At 38.3% G+C, this 27,502-nt stretch overlaps 1 protein-coding gene across 3 annotated transcripts; it reads left to right on the forward strand.

Moving 5' to 3' along the window:
• The first annotated feature begins 21,756 nt into the window (after nt 1-21,756).
• LOC114389641 (nuclear intron maturase 3, mitochondrial-like) lies at nt 21,757-26,597 on the forward strand. Of its 3 annotated transcripts, none has more exons than XM_028350359.1 (4): nt 21,757-21,946; nt 22,025-22,101; nt 23,158-25,276; nt 25,610-26,597. In XM_028350359.1, the coding sequence occupies exons 2-4, from the start codon at nt 22,066-22,068 to the stop codon at nt 25,633-25,635; spliced, it is 2,181 nt and encodes a 726-aa protein (XP_028206160.1). In that variant the 5' UTR covers nt 21,757-21,946; nt 22,025-22,065; the 3' UTR covers nt 25,636-26,597. The 3 variants fall into 3 exon arrangements, with proteins under 3 accessions (XP_028206160.1, XP_028206158.1, XP_028206157.1); XM_028350357.1 differs by having other exon boundaries at nt 26,315-26,597; XM_028350356.1 differs by lacking the exon at nt 25,610-26,597 and having other exon boundaries at nt 23,158-25,416.
• The last annotated feature ends 905 nt before the right edge of the window (nt 26,598-27,502 follow it).

The raw sequence follows: 27,502 nt of genomic DNA on the forward strand, positions 1-27,502 counted from the left end.
CACACTTAGTGGAGAATCTTGGACTTGATCTTGGATTAGAGGGCTGAACCATAGCTAAAATTCACTAATCATAATCAGTGAAATTTTGGCTCCAAAATTTGGCTCCACAAATTCAAGTGAAATTTGAATAGAAATTCAAATTTCCCTTCAATTTTGTGTGACACTTAGGCTATAAATAGAGGTCATGTGTGTGCATTTTTTCAACTTTGATCATCTGAAAATTAAACTTCATATTTCAGAGCTCTTTTAGAGCACAAAATTTCATGCTCTTCTCTTCCTCTCCCTTCATTCATCTTCTTCTTCCTCCAAGCTCTTATCCATGGCCTCCTATGGCGGTGAGCTTCTTCTAGACTCATCTTCTCCTTGAAGTGGCATCTCTTTTCTCTCTTCCTTCTCCATTCCGTTGCCATTCATCTTCCAAGAAGCAAAGGAATCCATTGATGAAGAAGATCCTAGGCGTACGAGCTCCAATGGAGCTTACACCAAAGGGAGAGAAGAGAGCACAAAATTTATGCCTCAAATGAGGTTTGAACTTTGAAGTCTAATTCTTCAAATGATCAAAGTTGAAAAAAATACACACACAAGGCCTTTATTTATAGCCTAATTGTCACATAAAATTGGAGGGAAATTTGAATTTCTATTCAAATTTCACTTGAATTTGAATTTGTGGAGCTAAATTTGGAGCCAAAATTTCACTAATTATGATTAGTGAATTTTAGCTATGGTTCAGCCCGCTAATCCCAGATCAAGTCCAAGATTCTGCACTAAGTGTGCTTAGGTGTCATGAGGCATGTAAAACATGAAGGACATGCACAAAGTGTGATTATATGATGTGGCAATGGGGTGTAGCAAGCAAATGTTCACCTCCCCCTTAGGCTAGTCCAAAATTTAATTGGACTGAGCTTCTTCTAATTCAATTAAATTTCTCTCCCAACATACACATCAAATAGTACACTTAATGCATGTGAAATTACAAAACTACTTCTAATACAAAACTAGTCTAGGTGCCCTAAATTACAAGGGCTGAAAAATCCTACTTTACTAGGGTACCCCCTCACACTATGGAGCCCTAAATACAAGGCTAAAAAATAATGAAACCCTAATCTAATATGTACAATGATAAGTGGAGTCTTCTCCTGTATCTATGATCAATTCTTCTTGGAGTCTTCTATCCAATGCATTTGAGGGGTAGGATTGCATCATCCCTTCCCCCTTGAAAAAGATTTGACCTCAAATCTAGAGGGTCTTGAAACTCTGGGCTTCTTTCTTACCACCTGTAAAAAGAATAAAAACATATATATTAAAGGTGTTGGGTATGTTAGAGTAAGGTAAGGTCAAAAACCCCTTTCCTGGGCATCTTTCCATAAGGGAACATGGTTCCTCACCAACTCAATAAGTGGTGCTACAAGTATAGAATAATATGGGACAAACCTTTTGTAAAAGTTTGTTAAGTCATGGAAGCCCCAAATTTCCCTTATACTTGGTGGAGTGGGCCACTCAGGAATGACCTTTATTCTCTCAAGGTTTGTGGGAACCCCTTGATCACTATTTAAAAAATTAAGGAAAGTAATGCAATAAAAGATACCTTTTTTTTTTTTAATTTTCATGTTGGTAACTCCTACCAAAAAGTGCAACAAACCTAAGGTGTCCTATATGAGCACCTAGGTTTGTATTGAAACCAAAAATAAGAACACACCTACCTAATGAGTCCCTATGTATGTGAATCGTGAAGATGTTGGGTGCACGGGTGATTTTACAAAAGATGGTTTCACCACTCAACACATTCATCATACCACCTATGTTAGGGATTTGGTGCCTAATAATACCTATTTTTGGCACTAACAAAGCACAAGGATTTAACTCTTACGAACTAAACCTCATCCAACAACTCCTTTACTTGAGGAATAACCTTAAGCTTAAGAGGTATGGCAGTGCTAACAAGTTTTCTTTTACAAAAGAGAAGATGTGGAGGTTGTCTAAGAAGAGAATTTTCTTCAATGTTTGTCTTTATTGCAAAATGAGTTTCGTTCTTAGCTAACCTCTTGGAAGAGATACTTACCTCATTACAATCCTCCTTAACCATAAATGGTTATTCTTCTTTTCTTTTTCAATTCTTTTCCTCATCCAATTTGAGTTTTATTTGTACTTGATCCTTAGCTACCGGTGAAGGTGTTTGAGTATGCAACACAAATTTGGTGCCAAGATGGGTAAGGGTAATCTCATCAGTTAGGCCATTGTAAATGATTTTCCTATCAAATTGTCATGGCCTTCCTAAGAGAATATACCCTTCCTCCATGGGAACATATCATAATTAACTTCATCTTTATATGTCCCAATGGAGAAAGGTACCTTCACTTGTTGGTTAACTATCCTTTTCCCTTGCTAATTGAGCCATTGAAGTTTATAAGGTTTTGGGTGGAGAATGATAGTGAGGTTCAACTTGGAAACTAATCTTGTGCTACAACAATTGCAACAAGATCCATTATCCATAATGAGAGAACAAGTTTTATCTAAAATTTTGCATCTTGTATGAAAAATGTTCTCTCTTTGGGATTGGTATAGATCACAAGATTTATCTCCAAGGAGCCTTCTAACCATTAGGAGGTCACCTTCTTCATGGGGGTAGACTTCCTCACTAGACTTTTCACCCCTTGATTTGTCTTCACTTCCACTAGAGGAAGAGGAAGAAGTAGTCTCCTCTTGACTACTATAAATGTCTTAACCCCTCTTAATCATGGTTTTCTTTGTGGGGCATTAAGAGGCAATGTGACCTCTCCCAAGACATCTGAAGCATTTAATGTTGTTAGTCCTTACTTGGGAACTAGTCTTAGGGGTAGATTACTTTATGATCTTACCCTTATTTTCCTTGGGTTTTGAAGGTGCAGCCCCCAAAATTCCTTGGGCTTGGTCCTTCCTTGGATAAGAGTGAAAGCCATGAGATTTTGAAGAAGGATTTCTTTTAAGTTGTTGCTCCATTCTTATACAAAGTTGGACTAGCTCATCTAGGTCCCTATATGGAAGGAGTTCAACCTTGTCCCTTACTTCCATATTAAGCTCACTAAGGAACCTAGCTATGCTTGTTCTTTCCTCCTCCCTAAGTCCAACTCTTTAAAGGAGTATTTCCATTTGTTGTCTATATTCTTCAACACTCATATTCCCTTGTCTAAGCCTTTGTAGCATGTCCATAAGCTTCATTTCATAGTAAGAGGGAATGTGCCTCTTCCTAAGGGCAGTCTTAAGATCATTCCAATACTCTACTAGAGGATCCTTATGAATTCTTCTTTCCCTAACAAGGGAAGTTTACCAATAAAGGACATACCCTTGAAAGTTGAGGGTAACCAATGAACTTTTCTCTCTTCACTAATATGATGACAAGCAAAGAGTTGTTCAACATTCATTTCCCAATCAAGGTAGATCTCAACATTAGCTTTTCCATGGAAATATTGGAGGCTAATGTTAAACTTTTGAAGCCTTCTATCCTTTTCTCTTCTTTGGGAGTAATGTTTAGTATGTGACCTATGCCGCCCTCCATAATAGTCGCTAAGTTCTTAACTTAAACCCTTGCAAGAGTCATGACTACTATAAGAGACATGTTTTTGACATGTTTTTCTCTTTTCATTGCTTTCATTATTTTTCTTCTTTCTCCCTCTCTTATTTTCTCTCTTTCATCTCGACTTATTTCTTCCACAGTTTTTTATTTTCTATCTTTTTTTTCTTTCCACTATTTAAGGGATCTCAACTCATCTAATATCGTATACAAGGGGTCCATAGGATTACTGTTGGATCAAGTGGCCTCGGAATAATTAAGAAGGGGGGTTGAATTAATTATTAACGTGTCTTGACTAATAAAAAAAATCTATCCTTCTTAATGTTACTAGATTCAATTAGAAAAAGTATTGAACAAAAAGTACTGAACAAAAACCTTTAATTATTAACAAGTTTTTGATCAAAGAACTTTTCTTAAAAGAAAAAGTATTGAACAAAAACCTTTAGAAAGATGAAGAAAAAATGAATCAGAAAATTCTATGGAAAGAGTTGAAAGATATTTGAAAGATTGATTGAAAGATTCATCTTCAGATTGATGCCATGGTCACATATTTATAATCTCTTGATGACTCAAGTTAAAGTTTGTGACTCTTGGCAATTTCTTTAAAACTAGTCACCTTAAAAATTGTGACTCTTTTGAAAACTAGTCTCTTAAAAAGTTGTGACTTTTGAAAAATCTTCAAAAACAAGTCACTTGAAGAATTGTGACTTTTGGAAATTTATTTTTCGAAATCAGTCACTGGTAATCGATTACCCTTAAGGTGTAATCGATTACACATCAACATATGTGACTCCTCAGTTTAAATTTTGAAAATCAAAACATTTAGAAGCTCTGGTAATCGATTACAAGTATTGTGTAATCGATTACACAAGTTCCAAATGATTTAAAATTGTTTAAACACAAGTTTTAACTCTTGAAATTTGAAATCTAACGTTTTAAAACACTGGTAATCGATTACTACCTTCTAATAATCGATTACCAGAGAGTAAAACTCTTTGGTAATGATTTTGTGAAAACTTCTTGTGCTACTCAATGTTTTGGAAAACTTTTTTAGTACTTATCTTGATTGAGTCTTCTCTTGATTCTTGAATCTTGATCTTGATTATTCTTGAATCTTAATTCTTGAATCTCTAGAAACTTGATTCTTGAATCTTTGGAATTTTCTTAACTCTTGATTCTTTGGCATAATCAAAATAACCTTGGAAGGCATTGCTTCCACAATTACAACCCTCACCATTAACACTAGATGAAGAATGAAGACCCATGTTGGTTCCTAAGTAGTGGTTCTTTCTTGTTGGGGGTTTCAGAACAAAAGGTAAAAGAAACTATGGTTGAAACTAGCCAAAATAAACACTAAAAGAGGTGTGAATGATTAGGTAAAAACTAATTGGTAAAAAGCAAGCTATCTAGGCGGTTTGACAATGGAAGATAAAAGAAATTTAAAGCAAGCTAGACTATTTCCTATGTAAAGGCTTGGATGACCCTTTAGAGGTCCCCACTGGCTCTTCACTTAGTCTACACAATTTACACTAAGCTATTATACACAAATAGAGGTTTGAGTGGTCTCTTGGAGACTCCCAATACACCCCTGAAGAATGTCCAAATACAAGGAATTGCTATAGGAAAAAAAATTCAACATTCAATTGTTCTATTACAACAAATTTAACAAAGCAATTAAGGTCTTCAAATTTGTCTTCAATGCTTGTTTGTTTTCTCAAGTGTTTAACTCAGAATTTGGTGAGGCTTTGGTTGCTTCAAATCCAATGATGCTCCTAGGATGGTTAACCTCCAAGACTAAAAAATCTTCCTTCAAGTAATGCACCATTTTCCTCTTCCAATCCTTATTGTAGGCAACACTTAAACAAAAAAAAAAAGACAAGCCAGAAACCAAAAGATGAAATGAAAGCTAAACCAAAATAAAATTTAACATGGCATTAATTCAATGTGGTTCAAGGAAAAACAAAGCAAACAAACAGCACCACAAGCCAAGGTGGAACACAAAGGAAGTCCTAGAGTGACACTAGATTAGATTGACAAATTAAAAACAACACTCAAAGCAAAATTCTAGTTATGTCAATTTAGAAACACATATAAAAGATTAACAACTCCAAGAAGTCAAATAGGCTTGCAATACAACTCAAAATAATGAACAATTTTCAAGCAAATCAAGCATACACATTTTTTTGCTATTCTTGACGTGTACTTTGACGTTAATCTTTATCACGTTTTCTTGCTCATTTATTTTTCATTTTTTTTCATTCTTTTTCCATTATTTTTGTTCAGATGTCTATTTTATCTAGTTAAAATTTCAGCTCAAAAATCGAAGTATTCAAGCCATAGTGAAGTTAAGAAGACAGTGTGCCAGAACTGACAACAACCAGAATTTCAACCTAGAAATCAAGAGTAGTGTTTATATTGCTTAAGCCTTGGATAGTTACAATTTGTGTTTGCTTATGCTCAATTTTCTTGGATAAAACAATTCAAGAGAGGTTAAGACTTATTTTGATTGATAAATCTAGCCACAACTCAACACCACAACTCAATTTCTTCGTAGGCATCATACATGAAACTTAGAAAACAAAAAAAAAAGATCAACAACAAGACTACTTCTATGAATTGATTTAGAACATGTTATGAACTAAATAACATCCATGCATTCGACTCAAAATTAAAATGATAGGCTAAGAATTGCATGAACACATGAACAAATGTATCTAGAATTCAATGAACAAAATCAAAATTCAACACAAACTTAGAACATAATGTGACAATTATTAGGACTAAACATGACTTTAAGACAACATGAATGAAGTGATTTACACTTAGATTTTTGTGTTTTCTTTTATAATCAATATTTTGCAATAAAAATGAGATCTAAAGGTTAATCACAAGAAGATTATGACTGAAAAAATATAGAACCAAAAATCAACACAAAAACATGATTCAAGAGTAGATCTATAAAATTTGAACCATTAAAATACAACAAGTGTAGATCTAAGATTTAATCGGTTTATTTTTTGAATCTACTCTAAACAGAACCAGACCAAATTAAAGTGAATTGACTATATGATTGACTTGAGTGAGTTGAGGTATGGTTGGAATTAGTCATGTGTGAATTTTTTGATGTGGATGTTGAGTTATGTTGAGTTTTGTTGAGCTAAGTTGAAATTGTAAGATTTCAAATTTTTTTCCAAAACCTATCTTAGTAAAATCACCATCCCAGATTCGTTTACCGTTGGATCATCTTCAAGGTTTTTCTTGAGGTTCATAAGACAAATATCCACATTTTGACCGTTGGGATTTGAAATATAACATCTGGAGTGTGAGATATGATTTTTTTTTACCGAAGTAGAAAATTTGAGTTGTGGATTAGCTCGCCCAGGCGAGCCACACTCGCCTGGGTGAGGGTTGCAGGCTTCAAATTACGATTTAGCAGCGTAAAACAACCATTTCTCCTCCTTCCTTTCCCCAACACTCTCAAACTCCTCCTCCACCACCCACGACCACCGGTGGCCACCGCGAGCCGCCGTTGTGTGTCGTTGAACCCCCGCACCAAGAGGAACACTTTAATCAGAGTGGAATCCTCAAAATCCTTCTCAAGGATTTGATGGAGAAATTTCTCCTAATCCTCCATTTCATAGCTTTTCTGAGGTAATATTGATTTCTAAATCCTTCTCCTAGTTAGTTTGAGTTCTCCTTAGTGTCTCATGTGTGTTGGGTACTATAATAAGGTGTTTTTAAACTTCCTTTGAAAAACCTTAGGAAATGAGACATTGTAAAAGTTATCTTTTTATGAAATGGGTGTTATTTTCGTGACCTTCACTGAACCCCGGTCACATAGGCGTGATCAGAATTTCAAAATGATGTCTCCTTTTAGTAGAACCCGAAACACCCCTCATCTCTTTTATGTTTTGACAGGGGTGTTTGACTCCGAACATTGCTATTAACTTTATTTCTGAAATCTATACTAAATTTCCTTCAATTTGGTATATAGAAACTTGTGTTTGGACTGACGAGCATGAACAAGAGAGACCTCTGAGTGATGCAAAAAGGAACTGACGGAGAGCTCACAATAGGTGAGGGGATTTTATTATAATTTACCATTTTTGATACCATAGTTAGGGTCAAGGAACCTAACTATGGGAATATATGCATGTCCCTGTTGCATGCTGATTTTTTAGAAAACAATGTTTTTGACGAATGGGATGCGATATATCTATTGTTGATGAATAACATTATTGCCGTTATTAGACTTGTGTTATCTGAAGACCTGGGGAGTGTGAATCTCAGGCATGAGCTATATATGTATATGCAAAGTGTGACTTACTAATGATATTCCTATTAGTGACATTAATTGATGAGATGTTGTTGATATTGATAACTATGTTAGCAGGGGTTGATGTTGTTATTGATGACTATGTTAACATGAATTGATGATGTTATTGATGATCATGTTAATGTGAGATGATGTTGTTGTCATCGTTGTTGTTGTTAATGTCCTTGAGATGAGATGATGTTGATGTTGAGATGAAATGTTGATGATGTTGAAAATGCATTGTGATGATGTTATGTTGCGTATGTACATGGGGGGTGTAGTGACCTTGTTGGATATCCCTGGTGGGGGAAACATAGTAGTTAAAGGTTTTAAGTATCTCTGGAGAGGGATGACTTAGAATCTTTAATTATCCACGGTCAGTGCATTGATGGTGCCCATGTTTCATACTTTGTATGTTGTGTATGTACACATGGGGGGTGTAGTGACCTTGTTGGATATCCTTGGTGGGGGAAATAGAGTGGTTAAAGAGTTCTAAGCATCTCTAGAGGAGGGTAGCTTAGAATCTTTAATTATCCACAGTCAGTGCATTGATGGAGCCCATGTTTCATACTTCATATTGCATGGAAATAGTATAAACTTTGTCATTAAGTACTTGTAGTTTTTCATAAGGAAAAAATACTTTTACTTGGGGGCATGTCACTCGGTTTGGAACTCCCTTGAGACTCAACCTGATCACCATGAGGGGGGGAGTTGCCTATGCACGACAGGGTGACCTCAACACTTAATGCCTAGTTTTCTTAAGTGAGAGTGTTGTATGGACACGCTTAGGCTATTTCCTTAGGGATGGTACCACATTGCATCTGAGAGTTGAAGTCAGGTGCATGCATCATACTGAGCATGATTAATTTGGAACTATGTATGGATGATGACTATTTGTTGAGTGTGTGTGTTGATTAATGAATATTGTATAAGCTCATGATATTTGTTAATGTTTTCTTACTAATCATGGTTATTTGAATTTAGTATTATTTCTGTTATAATGAACTCGCATTTGCAATTTTGTATCGTGTGGTTGATACATGTGATGATCGTGAACCTTTGTTCGTGGGAGCAGAATGGCAGCAGTAGGGTGCAGGAAGTGAGATTCTGTTGTGGAGCCACTGAGCCGACGTGATGACATTAAGATTATTTTGGAAGAGAGTTATGTTTTGTTAATCAACTCCTCCATAGTTGGTTCCATGATTCTTTTGTTGGATTAAAGATGTAAATCACAGATTTAATTATATGTATGAACTAATTTAATTCCCATTATGTGTATGACGTGTATTGAGTTACTATACTAATATATATGTATTCACTTAATTAATGATGCATTGCATGTGATGTTGGACAAGTGGCCTCAGATATCTTAAGAAGGGGGGGTTGAATTAAGATATTACAACTTATTTCCCCAATCAAAATTCTATTTTACTTTCTATTCAAGTTATAAATTCCCTTAATAATGAATTTCTTAAATATTGATTCAAATAGAACAATTTGAATATGAATATAAAAAAATAATAAATAAAGGAGTTTAAGGGAAGAGAAAATGCAAACTCAGATTTATACTGGTTCGGCCACACCCTTGTGCCTACGTCCAGTCCCCAAGCAACCCGCTTGAGAGTTCCACTATCTTGTAAATTCCTTTTACAAGTTCTAAACACACAAGGACAACCCTTCCTTTGTGTTTAGAATTCTTTCACAACAAGAGACCCTCGGTCTCTTAATCCCTTTTTAGAATGAAGAAGAAGAAAAGAAGAAATCTCTCTTGAAAGAGATAGATTGAACAATTTGAGCACTCAAATAATTCCTTATTGAATCACAAGTAATTTGGCCAAGGAATTTGTAAGAGGAGAAAATGATTTGCTTTTTAAGAGGATAAGACTTTTTTGTTCTGAAAAACTCTTAGCAAATTCGTGTCCCAAGTCACACATATATAGGCCTTTGACAGCCATTCAAGAATCAAGTAAAAAGATGTGACTGTTGAGAATATTTTCTGAAAAACTTCTCTGGTAATCGATTACAGTATGTGTGTAATCGATTACAAGCTTTAAAATTTGAATTAAAAACGTTCAATAACTGCTGGTAATCGATTACCATATATGTGTAATCGATTACACAGTACAAATTTTGAATTCAAATTTAATAGTTGTTGTAAATCGTTTTTGGCCACTGGTAATCGATTACATCCTCTGGTAATCGATTACCAGAGAGTAAATCTGTTGAAAAAACCTTTTTAACTTAGATTTCTTGGCCAAACCTTTTGCGACTTCAATTGGAATTAGTATACCCTTCCTAAGACTCTAGAGACTGTCTTGATCATTCATCTTGAATATCTTTGTCTTGAATAAATCTTTGAGAAGCATGTGATTCATGTAATCCTTTGGCATCATCAAAACATTCAGCTTGATCCTTTGTCTACATGTGAATGTATATCGTGAAATTAAAAATTTACTTTAATTTTTCATAAGTAAATTAACGGAATTTTTTCATTTAAAAATTGAAATTCTCGCGGTTTAGAGTAGTGATTCGTAGCGACGAGGCAGGTCATTACACCTTTAGGTTGGTTTGAAATTTAATTGGATTGAGCTTCTCCCAATTCAATTAAATTTCTCTCTCAACACGCATTTAATGCTTGCAAAATTACAATACTACCCTTAATACAAAAACTAGTCTAGGTATCCTAAAATACAAGGGCTGAAAAGTCATACATTACTAGGGTACCCTCCCTATACTATGAATCCCTAAATACAAGGCCCAAAAATAATAAAACCCTAATCTAATATTTACAAAGATAAGTGGGCTCATACTTAGCCCATGAGCCCAAAATCTACTCTAAGGCTTATAAGAATCCTAGGGTCTTCTCCTATATCTCTGGCCAATTCTTCTTGGAGTCTTCTATCCAATGCCCTAGGGGGATATGATTTCACCATAATGTGTAGATTTCTAGATAATTGAATACCTGCCATGAGATAAAGGAATGACATTATATGAAAATAATAATAGGTTAAAGATAATTTGTTGGTTGGGGAGTCCAACTCCTAAGGGTTGAACGTCTGTGCTCCTGTGCCAGGGTTGACATAGAGGGTTGATGTGTGTCTCGTATTGCCACGTAGCATGACACGTGTATTTTGTGGACCCTGGATAGTACATAAGCCATCCAAGCTCTGAGCCGGCTTGTGGGCGAAAGAGGTTGTCCAGTGTCGAAGGAGATTGTCCCGTGACGAGGGGGATTATTTAATGTTAGGGGTAGTAGCCATAACAAGTAAGAGGTTGATGAGTCGGTTAAGCCTTCAAGCATGGGCAAGTATTGTCCAGTGTTGAGAGTGGTAACCTCCACTGGTGTGAGAATTGCACTTCTATCAAACTTGTCGAGCCCCCAACCTATATAAGTATTGTCCGGGCCGCTTCTGTCAAGTTGTCCAGGGTGGACATGCTTTTGGTTTTGCAGACGAGGTCTAACGTGTCAGGTGAGGAAGGTCTTTGTATTTGACAACTCTACCCTTTTCAGACCATTGGAGAACTCATTAAAGACAGACACTATGTTTTTTTCATTGCTGCAAGTGGGCACTATGTATTTGACAACTCTACCCTTTTCAAACCATTGGAGAACTCACTAAAGACAACTCTACCCTCGTGCATACATGTCACTCATGGAGTGGGCACGTACTAGAGATGTGATGCATGGGTGAGTGGGGCAATGTTGTGGTGCAAAAAATTAAGGCACCACTTTAGCTTTTACGAGTTACCGAAGATTTTGTCTTTTCTTTAAATGTAGTGGACGTTTGATTCGTAGCAACTGTCACTTCAAAATTTTTGTCCTCCCTTTCTGAATCTTTTTTTCTCTTGCACTCGTAACTTTGAAATTCCCCATCTTCTTCGATCCTTCAAGGAATTTCTACACTGATCATGTCTTCATTTTTGTTTGATTCCACCATTGGCATGGGTGGCAGTGATTCTCGGGGTTTGATTCAAAAACCCTTGATGGACTGAGAGGTCTTTTCCATTGGCGGTTCCTCCTCTGAGGATACTCGTCGTGGTGCCTCCGACAATGAATCCTTTTCCTCAGAGAGGTTGAGGGTTTTGCATTGTACTGGTGGAGGAACCTCTAGCCTCCATGGGAGAACCTTCTGTTGATTCCCCCACCAGGGAGCCTGTCTCAATCACAGTGGTTTTCCTCTCTTCTACTTCTAGGGAGCAACAAGAAGCGGTGGAGATGTTAGGGCGTCTCCCCACGTGCATCTAGCCATAATGCTAGGTCACCGTTGTTCTTCCTTGCCATTGCCGACTTTGAGTGGGTGAGGGACGACGTTGTGAAGTACAAGTACTCCATCACCTTTGCAATGGGTGTCGCCATATTGTAATGCTAGGTGACATTGGCAAACCCCCAAGACTCCTACAAGATAGTCTTCTAGGCTTGCGGGAGTGATGACTTCCCTTTCACTAGGGCAACGTTAGACAGTTTTGCCTTATTCTTTATGTACTAATGTTTGTTTGAGGTCTTGGGTCTCGTTCTCCCCTTGACCACTTTCCATGGTGAGGGCCTTTAAGATTTTTTGCCCCTTCTTCAACATTCGTCCTAGTGTGTCGTATTCTTTTTTTTCTTCCAGATGAAATTGACTGGCAAGATAGGCTGGGTTTCCTTGAACAACATGTCCAAGAAGCTATTTGAGTTTGACTCAAATGGCTTTCATTGCTTCAAGGACCGTTTCTTCAAGGTCCTAAGTACTGATGTCGTGGATGATGGTTTAACACTTATGTTTAACAGGGATAGGAAGCCCCGCTTCCCGTCTACCGAAAATCTGATCCCACTAGGTTCAAGTTATTTGTCAAGGATTTGTTGACCTTTGTGGAGAGGGTTGATAAAGCTATTTTGGAGCAGCTGTCGGCCTCGCTAGACCCATTGACCATTCTGTCTCTTTCCTTCATGAGCGATCCTCTTACTGCCTTGGATGATAAGTATTTTACTTTGTCTTGTTTCTTTGTGGTTGAACTGCATTTGAGGTCTGAATTGACATTTGTGGTGCTGTTATTGCTTATTTTGGAGGTATCATGGGTGACTTTACTTGGAGGCCCCTTGTAAAGCAGACTGGACCCGTTGGTGGGATTGCATCACCGTCTACTATCCCCCCCACTGTTGGAGAAGGGGGGCCAACTTGCTGGTGAGATTGGCCTTGTTGTTGGTGTTGCTGAGGTCGCCCCTAGTGTCCATTCCTCTGTTATGGCTAACAGGAAGTGAGATGACAGTGTTGGGGTGTTAGGCCGTAAGAAGTCGAGGGCCTTTTTGAGCCTTCAAGCCTTGAGGCAAGCAACAAGGTTAACTCCCAGTTTGGTTTTGCATGATGTGCCTCCGGCTCCAATGATCGTCAAGGCTCTTGCTTCTATTGTTGTTGTTGTTGTTACTCCTACTTCTCCATCTCCTCCTACTATATCTGCTCAGGAGGTTACTCATACTGCTGAAGTTGATGCACAAACATTCTGGTGATAGGTCATCTTTACATATGGAGCTTTTCCCCTGATGGTTTGAGGAGTTAGTATGACTTCCATTTGGTTGAAGGTCTTGTCAAAAATTCTTGTGGTAGCTCGCCTTGTGGAACCTGGACCTTTGATTGCGATCGTCGTGCTTATTAAGGAGTAAGCAGGGCAAGGGGGTGTCTTGGGTTTTGTATTCCTGCACAGATAAAGGTTAGGAACAAAAAAGATTGTCAAGGGTAGACCTTGCGTACCTTGAGTTCCTGTGGAGACGAAACTTGGCAAAAGAGGGGCTCAGCAAGGGTGAACCTTGGGTTTAACGAGCCTTGAACTAGGGATGTGTTTGCCTTGGATTTTAACAAGCATGTAAGGTTGCGTTGAGGCTTACCAAGGATGGACCTTAGGTTTTGTGAACCTGTTAAACTCATCAAGGGAGAATCTTGGGTTTGACGAGCCTTTGGAGAATCAACCAGAGATGCATCCATCTTGGATTTTGGTAAGACTCACCAAGGGCGAACCTTGGGTTTGACGAGCCTGGTGTGTGTAGTGCATGTGCCATGCTCTTGCATACATGTCACTCTTAGAGCGATATGTACTAGAGACGTGGTGGCGTGCTTTTGCATATGTGTCACTCATAGAGTGGCACATACTGGAGATATGGTGGTGTGCTCTTGTATACGTGTCACTCGCGGAGTGCAACGTACTGGAGACGTGGGGGCATGTTCTTGCATACGTGTCACTCTTGAAGTGGCACGTACTAGAGACATTGTGGCATGCTCTTGCATACGTGTCACTCATGGAATGACACCTACTTGAGACATGGTGGCGTGCTCTTGCATACGTGTCACTCGTGGAATGGCATGTACTAAAGATATGGTGGCATGCTCTTGCATACGTGTCACTCGTAGGGTAGCACGTGCTGAAGACATGGTGGCGCGTTCTTGCATATTTATCACTTGTGGAATGGCATGTTCTAGAGACATGGTGCATTTGGAGAATTGACTAAGGAATTGTCCGTCCTGGGTTTTGGAGAGACTCACCAAGGGCAAACCTTGGGTTTGACAAGCCTAGCGCGCGTGTCATGCTCTTGCATAACTGTCACTCGTGGAGTGGCACGTACTAGAGACATAGTGCGTTTGGAGAATTGACCAGGGAATTGTACGTCTTGAGTTTTGGGGATGACTCTATTGGCTGCCTCTGCTTTGTTGTTGGTCTGAGAATGTTCGACAGGGGTGCTTAATGCCTAGCTTCGTTAGGAAGTCTTCATAGGTCCAAGCTTTGAATTGGGTGTTGTTGTCGGTGACAAAGGCATTTGGGAGGCCATACTTGCATATGAGGTGTTTCTATGTGAACTTCTCCACCTTATTAGTTGTAATTTCTCACAGTGGTCTTGCCTCGATCCCCTTGGTGAAGTAATCGATTGCCATTAGTAGGTATTTAACTGTTCTTGGGGCCTTTAACAGTGGTCCCAGTATGTTCATTCCTCACATGGCAAAGGGCCATGAGGAGCTTAAACTATGGAGATTGTCCGGAGGGGTGCATGGAATGCTTGCAAACTCATGGCATCATCTGCATCTCTTTGTAAAGTCAAGGGTGTTTGCCCTGAATGTTGGCCAGTAGTAGCCAACACGCACCACCTTTGTTGCAAGGGATCGTCCCCCAGTATGGAGATCGAAAATTCCTTCGTGGAGTCCTCTCATGACATAATTTGCTAGTTGGATGTTCAGGCACTTTAACAAGGGTGTTGTCAACCCTTTTTTTAATAGCTCGCCATCAAGGACGATGTTGTAGTTGGCCTTCCATTTTAGGCGTCAGGTTTCATTCTCGTCTGATGGCAACATCCCTTGAATTAGGAAATTCTTATAGGGGGTCATTCAGTCTAGTTCCTCCTCTTCTCTGATCATAACTTCTTCAGTGTCTATGGTGGGAGTTTGGAGTGTCTCCTGGATGATAGTCTTAAGGTGCCTAGTCATTTTAATGCTAGCCAGCTTAAAGAATAGGTCTACGATGGTGTTCCTCTTGTACAAGGGTTGAGCTAATGGCTTCATCAACTATCGGCGGTGTAGCAATGGTCTTCATGAAGGCTAAGACTGCTTTTTTGCAGGTTTTATCCCACAAGAATGGCTGACTTTTCTTGAGCAATTTGTAGAATAGCTTCATTTTTCGGTGAGCTTGGGGAGAAACCTGGACAGGGATGCTAGTCTTCCATTCAACTTCTGGACATCCTGGACGTTAGTAGGACTGTGTATCTCCAAAATAGTAGTGCATTTGTTGGGGTTGGTTTCTATTCCTCGGTGCGTGATCTTAAAGCCCAGGAACTTGCCTCTGTCGACCCTGAAAGTACATTTTTCTGCGTTGAGGCGCATGTCGTATTTATGGAGCTCTCTGAATACCTCTTCCAAGTCTACCATGTGTTGGGCTATTCTCTAAGACTTGATGACCATGTTGTCGACATAGACCTCGACGTTTCTTCTGATCCGCTGCTTGAAAATATGGTCCATCAATCTCTGGTATGTAGCGCTAGCATTTTTTAGGTCAAAGGGTATGTCCATATAAAAAAACTTGACATCTTCAATGATAAATGTTGTTTTCTTCTCGTTTGGAGCGTTCATCCTGATTTGGTTGTATATGGAGTAAGCCTTTAGGAAGCTTAACAAGTTTGTGTTCTTATGCAGGACGTCAGTGATGCGTCTGTGCTCATGGCTAGTGAGGTCCCTGCTGAGTTGCATGCACTGCTAGAGTTTGGGTTCGAGTTGCAACTTGACGAGCTCTTCAATAGGCTTTGGGCCTCTATCAGAGGTGTCATCGCGCGGATCTACATCGAATTTATCGTCCAAGCGTGCTTGGTGTTAGTCGTTATTTACGACTAACTTTTGTATTGAATAGTTACATAAAATTAGCATCTTTCCCCCAATTTATGGCTCATTTTGTAGGAATTGTATAGATTTTCATGTTTAGTTTGATTTTATACAACAGATACTCCCATTTTGTGAATTAATATTGAAATCACTTCAGTTTTAGGCTAAAAGAAGAAAAGGTTCAAGCAGCTGGTGTCTCGCTAAGCGAGGCATATGCGCTTAGCGAGTGACATCCGCTATGCGAGACACTCAGCTCGCTTAGCGTGTTTGGAAACCCTAGAAGAGGATCAGTCAGAGATGTGCTCGCGCAGCGAGTCGTTTGTCTCTTCTCGCGCTCAGTGCGCCCAGCTCGTTAAGCCAAATTTCACTAATTCGCACTTAGCGGGCCAATCTCGCTAAGCGAGCCTTTAGAATCTGAAACATCAATGAACCTTTAAAACATTGAAGTTGGTGTAAAACAAAGGAGGAGTCGAAAAATAGAGCCAAGGGAGAAGCTAGAGTGACAGAAACAAGCCTCCAAGAGAGTTTAGGTTAGAGAAATGAGTTTAAGGTTCTAGAGGTTGGAGGAGGCATCCTCAAGCATTCTTAACCATTTTCTTCCCTCAAAATCTATCCTTTGTGCTGAAAGTTTATTACTTGTAATGGAAGGCTAAACCTCTTGTTGGGGAGTTCTGTTGAACCTTTGATGTAAAATTCTCTTACTATTTATTTAATGTTATTTTTATGTGTTCATTGCTTCTATCTATGCTTATTTTTACATGCTTGTGGCTTGATCACCCATTTATATGTATAGTTAGGATTTTTAGTACTGGGAAGTGCTTTAAAACCTTAGAACTTGATAGAGCAAGCTAGAAAATTGTATGTTTAGGAATGGAGTGAAGCGATCTAGTCCTATTTATGTTGTGATCTTAATGCAACTCTTTTAGACTAAGTTTGTTGAGGAATCAAGGACGAAGTTTAAATAGAGTTAGGCCTATTCACTCGAGGGATCTTGGTTTGGGTAATTTCTCAGCATAAGAACACTAGGATAACATTAAATAGAGAAAAATATTTAACAACATCAAAGGAAAGTCAGTAGGACGACCCAACGTGCTTTTTACTTGACTATTTTTACTTCTCAACCTCCAGTTATTTAATTTGTGTTTAATTAGATTTTCATACAAAACCCTAGTTAATATTTACTTGCTCTACACAAATGTTTGCTCATTGAACATATATTTTCTGAGTGAAACAAGTTTCCTGTGGATACGATACTCAATTCTTACCGTTTTATATTACTTGCACGACTCGGTACACTTTCTGATTAGTTTTGCAGAAGAGCACGAACACTTGGTAGACAGTCAGGGTTCGGACTGGAGACCCCTCATCCACACTCATGACTTGGGTGCCTTCAAGCTTGGCAGGCTCCCTAGTGGGAGGATAAGGTGCCACCTTCAGGATTTCTGCATAGCATTATCATTCCTGCTTTTGATTAGCCTTGACAATCATGATCTTTCCCGTCAAGATTGGAAATTTCATCTTCAGATGTGGCATGGAGACAATGGCTCCGAGCTCATTGAGTGTTTTTATGCCAATCAAAGTAAAGTAAGAGGTATTTTCATTGACGATTAAATACCTGATTGTAAAGCTCTTGGAGAGCTGGTCTTGATCGAAAGTGTTCATAAGGTCGACGTAGCCTCTGGTCTCTACTCATTCCCCTGCAAAGCCGAGGAGTGGACCGACATGAGGTTGGATGGTGTTAGGTGAAACTTCAAGTCTCTGGAATGTCTTCCAATATAAAATATCAGTGAAACTGGCTTGGTCGATGAGGACCATGGACACCATGAAGTTGGCGATTACGATGGAGACAACCATGGGGTCATCTTGGTTGATGGGGTTGATACCCATGAAGTCTTTATCACTGAAAGTGATAGGAGGGAGACTTTGTGGCGATGGTGTATTGACATAGTTGATATCAATGTCCCAAATGGCATGGAGGTGGTGCTTGCGAGACTAGCTAGATTATCCTTCGTAGGAGAGTCAGCCCCCAATGGTGTTGATCAACCCTCTTATTTTTTGGGTGGGTTCCTATTCTTGTGGGGGTTGTCATTTGCGTCTTGGTTGATTGTGTCATTATTTTCCTCGATCTTTTACTATGTTTCTTCTTCTATCAGCATTGTGATTCATGTGTTGATCCTCTTTCTGTCCTTCGGGTCTAGCTCCTGCTTGGTGGTTGTCTGGTGATGCAATCCTCCCAAGGAGGGGACATCACCAGGGCCATGGCTAGGAAACTCTAAGAAGATTGGGCCAGGGATGCAGGAGAAGGCCCTAAGGTTATCACGAGCCTTAAGGTAGATTTTGGGCCCATGAACTAAGTATGAGCTCACTTATCTTTGTACATATTAGATTAGGTTTTTCATTATTTTTTGGGCCTTGTGTTTAAGGCTCCATAGTGTAGGGAGTGTACCCCATAAGTTTAAGGTACCTTAGTAATGCAAGATTTTTCAGCCCTTATGTTTTAGGACACCTAGACTAGTTTTGTATTAGGGGAAGTTTTGTAATTTTGCATGCATTAAATGCACTATTTGATGTGTGTGTTAAGAAGAAATTTAATTGAATTAGGAAAAGCTCAATCCAATTAAATTTCAGACCAGCCTAAGGGTGAGGTGAGCATTTGCTTGCTACACCTCATTGCCACATCATATAGTCACATTTTGTGCATGTCCTTCATACTTTACAAGCCTCATGAAACCTAAGCACACTTAGTGGAGAATCTTGGATTGTAGTGCGATTGACCGTCAAAGGTGAGTAACACTCGTCGTACTTGGGTCCTTTTAGGAGAGGCTGGAGCTTGTCTGACTTGTGTGAATCAGCCTTGGTGCTTCCTTCTCGCTTGTCACGCTTTTGTTTAGCTTTTCTAACTTCATTCTTGAACCTAGACATTTCTTACATCTGGATGTAGCCTTTGGCTCGTTCACACAACTCATCCATGCTACTAGGGCTTTTTTTTTTTTTTTTTTTGCATAGACTGTCCGCAAACTTGCCAGGCCGTAGAGTGATGAGCATTAAATGTAATGCTACCTTTGGGTTCAGATTACGGATCTGGACGACGATGCATCCAAACCTTTCTATGATTTTCTAGAGGATTCATCATTTGCTTGTTGCAGGTTGGCCAGTGCGGCGGACGTCATATGATGTGACCAACTGGTTGTATATTACACACTGAAGCATTAGATGAGAATGTCGAAGTTTTCGATGGACCTTGGAGGGAGTCCACTGTACTAGGTCAATATCGCCCCTTTGAGGGACATTGGAAAGACACAACACAAGATTGCATCATCATTGGTGTATAAGTTTACCTGGGTTAGGAAATCATCCAAATGTTTATCTGAATTAGTGGTCCCATGGATGTGAGAGAGAGAGAGAGATCGCAAGATATGTTTTATCGTGGCCCCACGGTGGGTGGCAAATATACTTATCAAAATCAGGAGCTAGGACATGTTAGGGTGGATGTGGCTAAAGTGGGCTCCTAGACTTCACACATCGGCTAGAGAGTGGTCTTTGTTAGGAGGACAAAAGGAAGGACATGCAAAACAAAGGACTCTGACGCTCAAATAAGTATATGAGTTAGGAGAGTATTAGAATACATGAGTTTGTGAGCAAGTGTGTGTATGCATTAGCGTGTTGAGAGAGTACGAGGGAACCTAGTACTTATAGTGTGTAGAGGGAGTTGTGTGTCCTTGTTTGTTGGGGCTGTTATAGCCCTTCCAGATATTATCGGCTTGTGGATAATAGCTAGTAACTTATAGATAATGTTACAGATAACATGTAGCTTAAAGATAATTTCTAGTACATAATTGTACCTTGTAGATAATGTGTAGCCTTGTAGATAATTGAATACCTGCCAAGAGATAAAGGGATGACATTATATTCAAATAATAGGAGGTTAGATAACCTATTGGTTGGGGAGTCTGACTACTAAGGGTTGAGCGTCCGTGCTCCTACACTAGGGCTGACATGGAGGATTGACGTGTGTCTCGTAGTGCCACGTAGCATAACACATGTATTTTGTGGACCCTGGACAGTACACTCTTTAAAGGATTAAGAGAACAATATGGTTTCAATTAAGATTAGAAAAATTCTCTAAACTATTGTAAAATGGTTTAGTGGCACAACATAGTTTATACACATTTGAGCAATTTACCGAATATACACGTCGTAAGGCCTATGCTGAAATCCATGAGTTCATACTTGAAGTTCTTGTTCATCTTGGTTTGTGTACAAGATAATAGACTGTGACAGAATTTAAATCACAACCTTTCTTCTCCATAGCCAAAATAGACCTTATTAGTTAGAATAGGTGAAATTGGATACAAGTTATAACTTATAAGCTATTCATGATAACATGAATAATATGTGTATAAAAGAAAAGTTATGGAAAATATATAAAAGGAGATGCATAGATTATGCTAATCCATTATATGCTTTTTGTTAAGAGCAAAGAAAACACTACTTTTGAGTTGCTTCTTGAATCTTTAGTGGTAAAGTAGATTTTGCCAAGTTGGCTTAGGTTACGGGTGCAAACATAGTAAAAAAAAGTTTAATGCATAATCATGGGTGCAAACATGGTAAACTTGACTGTTTTGTGTCATACACTCTACTTACTTATACTTTGAAAATGGAGTGTTTATACTTTACACATAATAGTGTTTATACTAGTTTACTGGTCATTGTTGAGTTTGGTGCTCATCAATCTTGTATCTTTTTTTTTTTTTTTTCCTTTTGGTGTTGATTTTGTAAGGGATGGGTACTCCTTGCACCTCTTATGTTCTTTCTTGATGAAAATTTCTTTTTTTTTTTTTTTTTGAAAAAAACTATTTCTTTTTCATTAAATAAGAGTTTACATATATGTTGAGTTTTGGCTAACTAAGCTTTCTGTGTTTCAGGACGGACTAACTTTGATTTTAAGGTGAGAACAATAATTGTTGAATGAACCATGAGGTATAAAATGATTGAACTCTTACTAATTTTTAATTGCATATCATGAAATTATAGATACATGAAAATTTATGAAGAATGAATATTAGAAATGAGTTGGATCTCATGTTCACTACCAAAGCATTTTTCATTTTTGATTTTTAAAATGAAACTAATGATGAAAAAATATTTTTTCTTTTTCTTGTTGGAAAGTATACATTTTTTATGTTATAGCTCTAAGTTTTTATTTTTAATATATAATTGGAGAATATATATATATATATATATATATATATATTACGTAGATAATAAAATTTACAAGTAAAAAATTAATTATTTTAGCAGGGGTTAAAGATTTTATAAATGAAAGTATTTAATTGTTTTATTCAAATACAAACTTTTAGAAAGATTTTTATCATTTTATCAAAATATATATTTTTTTTTTATGTAAACACAAGATTTGGAAAATAAAATAGTTTGATTTAGTTATCTAAATAACAAAATTTAAAAATAAAAGAGTTTAAATTAAAATTCCTTAGAATTCTAAAATTCCGAAACACAACCTAAAAATCTTATAATTGTAAATTCTATCCAATCTAATTAATCTAATCTAATAAGATGGAAATCTAAAATCCCCTTCGTTCTCACAGAGGTGGACCTCTCCTCTATCGTGGACGCGTTGTTGTCGCTCGTTCACTCTCACAGACCCTCGCACAAGCCTCTCTCGTTCTCGTTCTCGTTCTCGCTCTTGTAGATCCTCGTTCGTTCTCACTCTCGAGCTCTCGAGCTTCTTCTCTGGTTCGTTTCTCTCACTCGAACTCTCTCCCCGTTTGATTCATGTCTCTTTCTTAGGATTTGATTAGGCTTTCTTCCCAGGGTTTAATTCAAAGCGTTGGAGTTTTTGAATTTGTTGGTTCATGTGCAGCACCAGCCCCAAACTCCTGCTCAATCCTGTAAGATCCATCTCATTTCATATCACTTTATATTTATTTATGCTTGCTTTTGATTATTTTTTTTACTTCCTTTACTAGTGCTAATTGGTGTGAGTTAAGATTATGTAACCAGGTTGTGGCTATGTGCTTGGTATTTTTATTATACTTGCTTTACTAGTATCGATTCATGTTAGTGGAGAAGTACGCATTTTCTAACAGATTAACAGCCAAAAGTATTATGATTACATTTGGAATGGAATTTTGTGTGAGCTAGGAAGTTTTGTGTTGTCTTGGGGGAGAGGAATTGAGGAAACTTCTTTGATACCCTGATAGCATTCAGCAACAGAGGCCCAGACGCATTAGCAGAAAACCCACAGATTGGGAGGAATACGTTCACTAGAATGTTACTTTCAGGCAATTACAGCACAAATAAAGCATTCTGTTATATCTGTTATAGTGGAATTGCATTATCCCTACTTTCTGTTTTAGTGGAATACGTAGTGGTACAGGTGTCAAGCAAGGATTGGGTTTGTTAGCATTTTTCTGTTCCATGTCTATGAGTTTAGACTAGTATGGAAAGAAGAGAAAAGAAGTAAAAAGTTGGTGAGCGTGTAGCGAATAGAAGCATGACATGTGGGATTAAGGGCATATAAATACAGAGACTGGGGTTTTGGCGCTATTTGGCACTCATAAGACATCCTAGGCAGCAGCAGTATCTATCTATTCACTTCTTTGTTGTACTTCCAACTCACTCATCTCATGTACTACCATTTTCTCTTTCTGCAAATTTCAAAATCCATGCTTGATATACGGTGCCATAAACTAAATGTTTGAAATGCTTTTGTTTTTGTTTTGTTTTTTTTTTTTTTGTATCGCTTTCGCTCTTCTTTGTGTGTTGTGACAGGGGAGGTAAATTAAATTAGGGTTTGTGTTTGTGTGGTTTTGTTTGTTTTGGTGAACATAGGGTTTGTCTGGTTGGTTGGGGTAAAGGGGTATGTATGTATGTATGTAATGTATATGTATATATAGAACTAAAGGTCAGTCTAAAGTCTAAACTTAATTTGTAATTTGCTGTAGCGTATGGCTTCATATGTATCCATGGTGGCATCGTTGCACTTGCACATAAGAAGAATCGTCTTTAGGAACGCACATCCCAGACTTCACTCAACACTCACTAAACCCCAGTTCAAGGCCCTCGTTCTCGACCACTACTCCCATGGCAAGTTCTCCAACCTTATCCAAAACATCGTCGCTTCGCCCCCTGTCCTCCACACCGCATGCCAAAACCTCTCCCCCTCCTTTCCGCCCCCGGACCGCTTCAGCATTCCGGCCACGTGCCGGGAGCTCCTCGAAAACCGCTTCGACGTGGCATCATGCTGCCTCACACTAACTCCCTCTTTCGTTTTGCCCAACTTGAAGCTCAAGGTCGTCATTGAGGCCATTCGAATGGTTCTGGAAATCGTCTACGACGACCGCTTCGTCACCTTTTGCTATGGTGGCCGCGTCGGAATGGGACGACACACCGCCATAAGGTACTTAAAAAACTCCCTCGAGAACCCTACTTGGTGGTTCACTGTCAGGTTCAAGCCTCACAGGTTTCAACATTTCCATGTCGAGAAGCTCTGTTCTGTTATTGAAAGCAAAGTCAAGGATTCCATTTTCATTGATTTGATAAAGAGGTTGTTTCAATGTAAGGCTTTGGTCATTGAATTGGGTGCAGATTGGTTAGGAAGGGGACTTCCTCAGGAATGTGGCTTGTGCTCCATTTTGATCAATGTTTATTTTGATGCCTTTGATAAAGAGATTCAAGAGATGCGTCTTCGGGAGAATCGAGAGAACCGGGAATTGGATCCGAAGATTATTGCTTCGGGTTTGTATTCTGATGTGTTTTACAAGCCGGTGAAGGTGTATGCGGTGAGGTACTTGGATGAGATACTCCTTGCCACATCAGGGTCCAAGATGTTGGCCTTGGAGTTGAGGATGGGGGTTGTCAAGACTTTGGAACTTGGATTGGGTTTGCGTGTTGATAAGGTGAATACCGCTATTCATAGCGCGGTGTCGGAGAAGATTGAGTTTCTTGGGATGGAATTGCAGGCTGTTCCGCCTTCCATTTTGCGCCCGCCAATGTCGGAGAAAGCAATTAGGGCACGGAAGAAGTACCTCAGGCAGAAGGAAGTCAGGGCTCTTGAATTGAGAAATGCTAGAGCAAGGAACAGAAGGAAACTGGGGTTGAAGATATTTAGTCATGTTTATAAAAAGTTCAAGCAAAGTGATGGGTTTAAATTTGACTTTAGTATTGAAAACCAGGTCCGAGAAATTTTTAGATCTTGGGCTGATGAAGTAGTGCAAGAGTTCTTGGGGAATATAGATGAGTGTCAAGAATGGCATCGAAGTCTATCAGCTGGTGATTTCCTACAGTTGAGACACATTAGAAATCAATTACCACCTGAGCTTGTTGATGCTTATGATAAGTTCCAAGAGCAGGTAGATAAACATTTGAATCCTATAGAAGCTAGGAAGGCGATAGAGGAAGAAGAAAGAAGAGTAAAGGAAGAAGAGGAACAAAATTATTCAAAAGGAACAGTTGAGGATTTAACAAAGCTATGTATGAAAGTTGAGGCACCCGAAATACTCATAAGAAAGGCTGTGAAGTTGGTTGGGTTTACAAATCATATGGGTCGTCCAAGGCCAATTGAATTTCTTGTTGCACTTGAGGATGCCGATATTATCAAGTGGTATGCTGGCATAGCAAGAAGGTGGCTTGATTATTTCTGCTGTTGCCACAACTTCAAGACAGTCAAAACTATTGTAACTTATCATTTAAGGTTCTCCTGTATCTTGACATTAGCAGAGAAGCATGAATCCACCAAGCGTGAAGTGATAAAGCATTTCAGCAAAGATTTGAGAGTCTATGATATGAATGGAAATCATGAAGTGTATTTTCCTACAGAAAGAGAGGTTAAGATGATGGGAGATAGAAATCTTTCTGATCCAAAACCAGTAGATGGAGCTTTATCTTTGGCTGTAGTAAGGTTGGCATCTGATGAGCCTCCATGTCATTGCATTGCCCATTTCTGTGACAAGACAACTACCGTCTTTTATCGGGTCCATTTGCTGCAAAACAGATTGAATGTCAGCCCATTGGACAAAGAAAAATGGGTACAAGGGATGGGTGTAATTCATGAAAGCCTAAACCGTAAGTGCCTCCCTCTCTGTACTGATCATGTAAATGATTTGTACATGGGGAGAATAACACTTCAAGACATTGACTGTTCTTATTGTGTGGATGTGGACTGACTTTTGCTGCTAAAACATTTTTACTGTGGTTGGCATCAATGATGAGTCCTCTATACTTTCATGAATTTAAAAAACTATGGCATGCTTTCTGTTTGTCCTTTGGTTATTCTGATTCAATTTATTTATCCCCTTCTATGATTACTGGTCGGATTGATAAGTGTGAAACTGAGATTTTAGACTTAATAGTGGTTTTGGCTTTTGTGTTTTTGGCTTGTGCTTATGTTGTAAGCAGTTCTTGTGGTCGTGAATTGGTTTTAGCATGTGTTTGGAGGAGACAGGGTCGGTCATAGGCGTTGCAGCTGGATTGGCTAGGAACATTGTGACAGGAATGGTGGAAGGAACTGTAATGATGGTTGGTGCATGTGAAGGTGCGATGAGTGGAGTAGGATTTGTGGGGAAAATTGAGGTTGGTGAGTTGTTTGTGTATTGTAGAATTATTCGGGTTAGGCACTTCACTGCCCAGGTAATTTGACATTTGTATCTTATGTTCTAATGGATTTTCAAGATTTATCCAATAGGCTTGTTACCCCATTCCCACAAAGTAATAAAATATTTAGCTGTTTTTCTTTGTATATGGCTGGCTGATTATCATGTTAGTAAATATTTGTTCTAATGGCTTTTCAAGATTTATCCAATAGGCTTGTTACCCCATTCCCACAAAGTAATAAAATATTTAGCTGTTTTACTTTGTATATGACTGATTATCATGTTAGTAAATATTTGTTGCGTCTCAATTAAAAATTAAGGCCAAGTACTGATTTTGCATTTTAAAGTATTTCAAGGATTTGAATAAGAACTAAGATGATATCCTAACTGCATTGTGAACAATTCTGATATCCTCTGTAAGATACTACCCATATCCAATTTCTGAATTCTGATAACATTCCTTTTATTATATTGTAAATGGTTTCGTAATTCCTTCCTAATATATCAACAGGAGTTCAGCGGGTTGCATTGTCTACTGCTGCAAATATGTGCAAGAAGCTTCCTTAGATGCAGCTGATTTTGTGATGGAAGTTGTTTCTCTTCTGACAAACCTTCAGTACCATGATTCCAAGGTTCTGGAGCACGCCTCTGTCTGTTTGACTCGAATAGCTGAAGCTTTTGCGTCAAATTAGATGAATTGTGCAACCATGGACTTGTAACACAAGCTGCCTCCCTCATATCTAACAGCAGTTCTGGGGGTGGTCAGGCTTCTCTCAGCACGCTGACATATACTGGTTTAATCCGACTTCTTTCAATCTAGTTAGTTTTATTTTGGATTTTCTTTTCTATATATATTCATTTCTTGGGGATATGTATATATTTGTACTATGTTCCTTGCAGGAGGAAATTCAATAGGAAATCAGTCCTTCCATGGAGAAAGGAAGAAAAGGTTTTATTTCATTTATTGTCATTGAACTTTGTTTAAGTTCGGTCATTGTATTTTTCAGTTTGAAAAGTGAATGATTTACATCATGAAGTATTTTATACCCTTGTTTCAAGTTCTTATGCTTGGTTTTATGTTATTTGTTAATCATGGTCAGTCTAGTTTCTATTTCAACCGAAGATGTAGAAATGTGGTTAAGGTGATTTCTATACTTAAAGAACGTGTCATAGGCTTTAGCAAAAGAGAAATATCAAAAGAAAGGGGGAAAAGATTACTATTGAATATAATAATTGAAGATTACTATTATATATTTGATTAATGACAAAAAAAGGAACTATCAAATATATTAATAACAAGGCTGGCAGAGTTGTCTGATGGTTGTGTTAATTGCCTGCTTTCACTGTATTAGTTGACCTTATATCCTCTAAGGATAGTCACTGAAAATTACTACCTATGACTGTAAATCCATTTTTATAACTACGGCAGATAATAGTTTAATATACTGGATTCTAGAAGATGGAAACTCTGTCTACTTGGCCTTGGCTTCATATGTTTTTCTCAAGCATGTGCTTTCTAGTGTCACAGCTGAAAGAACATAGTGCCTCAATCTTATTACCTCTTTCTTAGAAGTTAAGATTGGGCCATTGTAAGAATTGTCAGTTAAAATTGATAGAAAATTTCAAGGTTTAGTTTTACTTGTGTATGCTTTATTAGGATTTTGAGTGAAAGACTTAAAGAGGAAGAAAAAGTGTAATG

This window comes from Glycine soja, chromosome 16, assembly GCF_004193775.1.
Source record: "Glycine soja cultivar W05 chromosome 16, ASM419377v2, whole genome shotgun sequence".
NCBI classification, from domain to species: Eukaryota; Viridiplantae; Streptophyta; class Magnoliopsida; order Fabales; family Fabaceae; genus Glycine; species Glycine soja.